The 7,352-nt window shown below is 39.4% G+C and overlaps 1 protein-coding gene across 1 annotated transcript; it reads right to left on the minus strand.

Moving 5' to 3' along the window:
• Window positions 1–648: 648 nt before the first annotated feature.
• On the minus strand, window positions 649–6,919 carry CRYGS (crystallin, gamma S). The gene is made up of 3 exons (XM_008595032.1): window positions 6,853–6,919; window positions 1,407–1,649; window positions 649–1,021 (listed from the first exon to the last, which is right to left on the minus strand). The coding sequence occupies exons 1-3, from the start codon at window positions 6,871–6,873 to the stop codon at window positions 749–751; spliced, it is 537 nt and encodes a 178-aa protein (XP_008593254.1). The 5' UTR covers window positions 6,874–6,919; the 3' UTR covers window positions 649–748.
• Between the last annotated feature and the right edge of the window lie 433 nt (window positions 6,920–7,352).

Consider the following 7,352-nt stretch of genomic DNA (forward strand, 5'->3'; position numbering starts at 1 on the left):
AAACTGACACAGAAGTTTCTAGATCTTAAACAAGGGACTTCAGGTGACTTATGGCCCCACTCTTTTCAAGTAATAACCCCGTATCACTGGTCATTCTTGACAGGTATCCTGTCTCCTCAATTGTTCCTTTGGGGATCCTGTCCTTTCCACTTTTTAAATTTTTCAGGGTCTTGTACTTACTTACATTACGTGCACAGTTCTTTAGGCAATATGTGCTGAATGAATGAGTTGGAAATAAGGAGAAAAGAACAATGGCTTTGGAAGTAGAAATATCCTGGACCAAATTCTGGTTTCTCCATTCACCAACTGGTGAACTCGGGCAAGTTTTTAATTTTTGTGTCAGTGTTCTTATTTGTAAAACACAGATAAACCACCTCTCACAGGGTTGTGAAGAGGAAATGGGATAAATGGCACTACATACATGGCAGCTATTATTACTGTGTCTGTTGAATTAATGCAAAACATAAGCAAAAAAGAACTACTACATGACACTATGATTTTCTAACCTTTTAATACAGTTCCATTTTGTGTGGCACAAAGATCTAGATTGATAATCTGACGGATGGGTTGATTTGTAACTGCCTACTGTGGTGAGTACTACGTTGCTGGTCCCCAAAAGTGTATAAGGAGAGGCATGATAGTCAGCAGTGGGATGCATGCCAACTGTTTTATTTATGATGTCTATTTGGATCACAAGGTCAGCCAGCATTTGGCCCCCAGGAAGAAGCCCACAGCCCTATCCACGTCATTACTCCACAATGCGGCGGAAAGACTGTACCGCTGGGGAAGCTGCACCCCAATCGACGGGCTTCCGGTACTCCTTCTTGTCCAGGAGATACTGCCTGCCACGGTAGTTGGGTAGCTCATAGAAAATCCAGACACCATCCAGCACCTTACAGGAGTGAACCTCTCGCACGTGAAATTGCTCCATGGTAGAAGGGCAATCTTCAGTGGTTTCATACATCTGACCACTAAAATCCCCTTTCTCAAAGATCTGAATCTTATACTGGCCTCCGCTGGACTGAGAAAACACACACACAAAAATGAACAGTGATCATTATAGAAATCACCAGCTGGTCAAGAACTTAGAGAACATTATGGTTCAGAACCTACCACCTTGAAAGCCAGATGATCTGAACTACTGCCCCCACTGTGTACTGACTAACACAGCTCACTTGCATTAAGAAAACATTAATTCCTCAAAATACTCAAGGCAGAGAAGGTGCCATGGAAATCATTAGTGTGTTCAGTCTTGTGATGAACTCACCAAGATTTTATTCAACCCTCAGCAGCCAACAAAAGACAGTCACCCATTAAGAGGTAGAAAAACCTCAAGAAAACTTTCACGTGAAAAGTAAGAAAGAGAAAGCCAGAGCAAGCACGTAAGTGCAAGCCCCCAGACTCACCAGATGAACAGCTCTGCAAGAGCAGAGGCGGTCATTGAGGCCCATCCAACGCTGGTATTCAGGGTACTCGCCCTGAGGTAAGATGTACATGTTCCCGGCAAAGTTGGGCCTTTCATACACAGCCCAGGTGCCTCCTTCCACTCTAATGGAGTTGCAGCGACTTAGGTATGTGTGGAAATCTGCACAGTCGCAATCACAGTCATAGCGGCGGCCTTGAAAATTTTTGTCTTCATAGAAAGTAATCTGAAGTATAGGGCAAAAAAAGAGAAGAACTGAGGAGTTGGGTGGATTTATTTATTTATTTACTTACTTACTTACTTACTTATTTATTTATTGTCTTTTTTGTCTTTTTTCGTGTCCAGCAACAGATCGCAACCCTCAGTGTCGCGCCCGTACCAGACCAGGATCGGCAATGGGATCGCAACCCTCGGTGTCATGCCCGCACCTCGCTCAGCCAGTGAGCGGGAACCGGTCTGCATGTGGGATCCGAACCCTCGGCGGGAGTGCCGCCGCGCTCCCAAGCGACGCACTGTAGCAGTGCGCCACCGGGCCGGCCCTGGGTGGATTTATTTACATATAAAGTAAAAATTAAAGACACACTGCGTACTTTAGAAATTACTTTCTCCTCGGGCTGGCTGGTTAGCTCACTTGGTTAGAGCGTGAGGGTTTGGATCCCTGTACTGGCCAGCAGCAAAAAAGAAATTCCTTTCTCCTCTATTCTGAGGAGAAAATATATAATTCTCACTCACCTCACAATGTTTGCTTTCTGGCAGACAACTTTAGTTGTCAATAATGGGAACAACTACTTGCTGAAGACTTAAAATGAAGCAAACGGAAGAGCACTCTAATATAAACCAGTAGTTTCTGATTCAAGTTCATTGCTTCTTCCTTCATGTTCCTTCAGCTCTCTGTACTTACCACATTATATTATAAATTATCCATTTATATGTCTATCCCTCCCACCAGACTCTTACTAGACTTCTTATAAGGGCAAGAAACAAGGCTTATTTAAGCTATGGATTGCCTGTGCCCAGCACGTGACAAGCCCGTAGTAAGCGTTCAATGAAGATGAGTGAGTTCCAAATGCAGAAGTTCATGCTAAGTGACACAGAAGATAGAAAAACATGAAAAACAGACCTTAGCTTTAGAGAGCTTAATTTTAGATGGATACAGCGCATACAAACATGGAAATATATCACATTATGTTCTGTATTACTTTATTGCCAATAGAGTAGTAGCAAAGTAACAAAATGACAAAGCAAAAATGCTCTTTGTTCAAACTCTTCCCAAGTTTCCACACAATGCCTGGGGTTAAGACTCTGACAGCACTGAAAAAATACGCAGCCCCAGGAAACCAGAAATAATAAGCCAGGGCTCTAAAGCTACCTCTCCATGATCAGCCCTCTGACCTTAGTCAAGTCTCCTCTCTGGGCTTCAGCTTCCCATTTAGGGAAGGACTACTGTAGATTGGAAGGGTTGGCTGTGAAACAAAAACTCAGAGCTTTTTTGGTTGAAAGGGCAGAGTTCTCAGGAATTCCTAGGGATTCACAAAACAGTTTCTAAAAATCACTATGAAAACCACAAATGGACTGCAGAGTTTGTCCCTTCTTGCTCAATAATTCCACAATCTAAGGTCAATGCCAGGGTATAATTTAAAATGTGAACACTTGTCATGCTTCAAGTGGTCAATTCTCCAGCATTATGCTGCCACCTTGTGGCTGATTTGCTTTATGGATTTAAAAAGAGAAAACCACGTGAGTCATTTCAGATGAAAGGAGCAACTACAGTCTTGACAGGATCTTTGAGCTGGAGGTTGAAAGATAAATAGATGTTTGCCAGAGGCAAAGGAAAGAGGACAAACCCATTCAAAAGAATAAAGAAGTGGAAAAATATGGCGCTTTATAGGGACAATAAGTAGTACATTAACTCTAGTGCATATTGAATACATGGTGAGGTACTAGGAAATAAAGCCAGAAAAATAACACAGGAGCCATACTGGAAGCCCTCTGGTAATTATGCGAGAGTTGTGCATAGTGATTTGTGCCTGGAAATAGACGGTTGCTATGAGCCAGCCGGGTGATGAGGAGGGCCAACCAAAAGGCAACTGCAATGTGAATGATGATGAGGAAACTGTTAAAGAAATTTAGGATTTGGTGACTAATTAGATGCTGGGAATGAAGGAGAGGAAGAGACCAAAAATGACTCACAGAAGAGAATAAAATCTCATTTTCTTCTACCCTGGGTGATTCTTTCTAGACACCTTAATCTTTCCTTTTCCCTACCCTTCCCATTTCTCTCAACTCTTCTATTTCCTGTTCTCTAAAAGCTTCCTTTCCTCCTCCCACCCTCAAGTCATCTACTTCATCTCCTTTCTCCCCTCCCCAAGTTTCTTTATGTCTTTCAGCTCCCTTTCCTATCCTGGCATAGCACAGATTTAGAGATAACATGGAAACTCTCTTTACAGATAAAAAAGAAAAAAAAAATTCCCAATACCACTACCTACTAGCTATGTGACCTTGGACAGGACATTGAACTTTTTCCTAAAGCTCTTCATTTGCAAAACAGAATATCTACTGCAGAGGCATGTTCTGAGGGTTCAATGGGATAATGTGAATAAAGCACTCGGTTTAATACCTGACTTATAACTGCCAATAAGCTTTTGCTACAGTTGTTACAAATGAAGAAGTTAAGTGACTTGCCTAAGGTCACTAGTTAGTTATAAGTTAGTTGCAGGCAAACCAATGGAGTACAGTACAAAACTCCTGGTTAGTAGCCAGTGGTTTATTTTATTTTCCTTTGCTGTCTTCCTACCTACACAGCTAGCTCTGTTCTACATGGTAGCATTTACTCTTAGACACTGAATAAGACTGATCCTGAGCCTGAGGGGCTCTCTCATCACCTGTGGAGAGACATTTAGGAAAATCAAGTAACTTTTTGGGATAGATTCTAAACGCCGTAATTCATACACTCAATTTACCTTTGGTTTTTGACCAACTATTCACCAAAAAGGAGGCTTTGTAAGGGGTATATTATGGGAAATGAAGTTAATATAATCTATTTTACATCATTGTTTCTCACACTTACTGCCCTTTACACATTTTCTGAGAAGTGGAAATATACACTATGTTCTATAAGATTACCATGCTTTTCATCCTCCCAGCAGACCAGCCAACCATCCCAAGTTTGAAACAGCATTTGTCATGTTGCCATGGAAGCTCTCCTTTCTGTGGGAGACCTTCAAAATCTCAAAGACAGAGAATGCTGGACCTAGCTATACTCAATTTCTATTTGTAGAGGAACCATGAAATCTACTGTATTGTCAGCTGAAAGATTTTGACCCTTGGGCAAAAAAATTTTGTAGACAAGGCTAAGAAATGTGCAGAAAGTTTTCCTATAAATTATTACAAAATTCCTATCACTTTCAAGGGTTTTTTTTTTTTTTTTTTTTTTTTTTTTGCTGGCTGGTACAGGGATCCAAACCCTTGACCTTGGTGTTATAACACCTCACTTTAACCAACCAACCTAGCCAGCGAGCCTAAAGTTTATTTCTTGAAAAGTAGCCTACTAATCCAATAAAGAAGAAAGAAAAATGTCTTGAGTAGCCCAGAGGTAACAAAAACATACTTAGTAAAATCCATTCCTTTTGCCAAGCCCGTACGTAACTCCTCAGATTAGACTGCTAGCAAGACAGTGGGAAAGGGAGAATCAATGAGAAAAACTAAGAAATAATTTACCATCTCCTTTGACATAGGATGTAAAGGTAACTTAATTAAATGAACAACCTGGGTATGAAAAATAAAATATAGCACACTATTACTACTCTGGAAGTCTCTGAAACTGGGAGATGCTTTCATCTGTCTAAGATGGTTATGTAACAACCTTCTCTCAACACACGTGGATATCCCTCTAAGGACTTCAAAGTGTCATATTTTCAGGAACTTCATGACACTAAAGACACAGTCTTATTTTTTTCCTCAAGCCTTCTGGATGACAAGTATGATTATTAGTTCAATTTTCCAAACGGAAAAAAAAAATCAGGTAATAAACAATTACAGAACAAGTTAACAGGTACCTCTTGACAAGATGCAATGGGAAATATACAACATTGTCTATGTAGCTTTCATGTCAAAATGTTTAGTCAGAATCTAAACATGAAAAAACAATCAGACAAATCTAGATTGCAGGACTTTCTACAAGATGCCTGGACTTTGAAAAATGTTAATATCTCAGAAACCAACAACAAAAAAGGTAGAGAGACTGTTCTAGATTAAAAAAGTTAAACAAGAAAAAAAAAAAGGCTAAAGAGACATGACAACCAAATGCAATACATGATTTTTGAATGGATCCTACATTAGGAGAAAATCTAGCCATGAAGCATACTTTGGGGAGCAATCGGGAGATCTGAATATGGTCTGCATATTAGGTATATTTATGATAAATCTTAGGGACATGATAATAATATAATATTTATACAGGGGAATGCCCTTATTTTTAGGAGATACATGCCTAAATACTTAAGGCAGAAGTAGGAAGTCTGCTACTTATTTTCAAATGGTTTAGTAAAAAGAGAAAGAGACAGAGACAGAGAGAGCCCAAATATGGCAAAATGTTAACAATTAGAGAATATAAGAATATACAAGTGTTCATTTAATATTTTTCTTTTCCTTTCAAGATTTAGCAGGTTTGAAAATTTTCAAAGTAAAAAGTTGGGGGGAAAAATGAGGCACCAGACAATGGCTTTGCCTTAAACCCATTGGAAAAGCTAAAAAGCGAACGAAGGGTAAGATCAATTTTCAGCCCACCAATTGTGAGTCAAATATTTTAGAGGCAATTCTTCTAATGTAAGTGAGCATTCTACTTGGGGAAAGGGTAAGAATAACTGCTTAAATGAAAGAGGTATGTAGGATTTAATTCACCCAATTGGCCCAGCCACTTTGGCCTTTTAGAACATTAATGGTTGAGGCTAAATTTCACAGAACAAATTTTTAATTGACTTCTAAAAGTCATCTACTCCATACACTCCTCATCAGTATGTCCTATTCCTGTGGAGATTGAGAGAGTATTAGTTGCTGGAAGGCAAAAACCATGATATTCACACACTATTTACCTATAAACATTTAACATAACATCATGCATAAAAGATACACCCTTAATAAAGTGTTTGGTAATTCTTTTGCAGTAGAAAATATAATAAGCATTTAATCTTCTGTCCCATTCTCAGCATTCTAACCACTATCATACTCACCTCCAGGCAAAGAAGTTTGGTAATTCTTTTGCAGTAGAAAATATAATAAGCATTTCTTAATCTTCTGTCCCATTCTCAGCATTCTAACCACTATCATACTCACCTCCAGGCAAAGAAGCAAAAGCTTTTCTCCATGTTCCTTTCAATGTATCACTAGGTGAAAAGTGAGTAGGCCAAAAACCACTATGACTATTTACTTACCTTGGTTCCAGCTTTAGACATTTTTGGTGCATAGGTTGGTTTCCCCAGTGTTGAAAGAACTCCAGAAATAGCTACAGGGAGTTAGAGGCACAGAGACATTTATACTGGGCTGGTTTCAAATCAAACATTTGCTTAGTCATGAGAATAGGATCCAAAAATTGAGTCAGTCATTTAGAGGCTATTGATGGTTTCTAGAAAAACAATTGGGATTATGAAATAAAGGAAAGCTTCAGTACCCTCTTTAATGCTTACCAAGCCCTACTGCATTATAGACTTTGCTGAGTCAAGACACCAAAACTCAGCCAAAGGTTTGAAAATTAAAAACAAAAAAAGCTCCTCTTCCCTGGGCAATTTGGTTTTTTAGCAAGCAGCCTCTTTGAAATTCCTATGGTCTTTTTTTCTTCAACAAAGCTTGCAAGAGGTGAGTCAAAAGACCACCCTCTATTTCTGGATAGAAGTGACATATTCCAAAGGCAACAAAACTTAAATGACAACTAAAG

This window comes from Galeopterus variegatus, unplaced genomic scaffold (assembly GCF_000696425.1).
Source record: "Galeopterus variegatus unplaced genomic scaffold, G_variegatus-3.0.2 Scaffold12198, whole genome shotgun sequence".
NCBI classification, from domain to species: domain Eukaryota; kingdom Metazoa; phylum Chordata; class Mammalia; order Dermoptera; family Cynocephalidae; genus Galeopterus; species Galeopterus variegatus.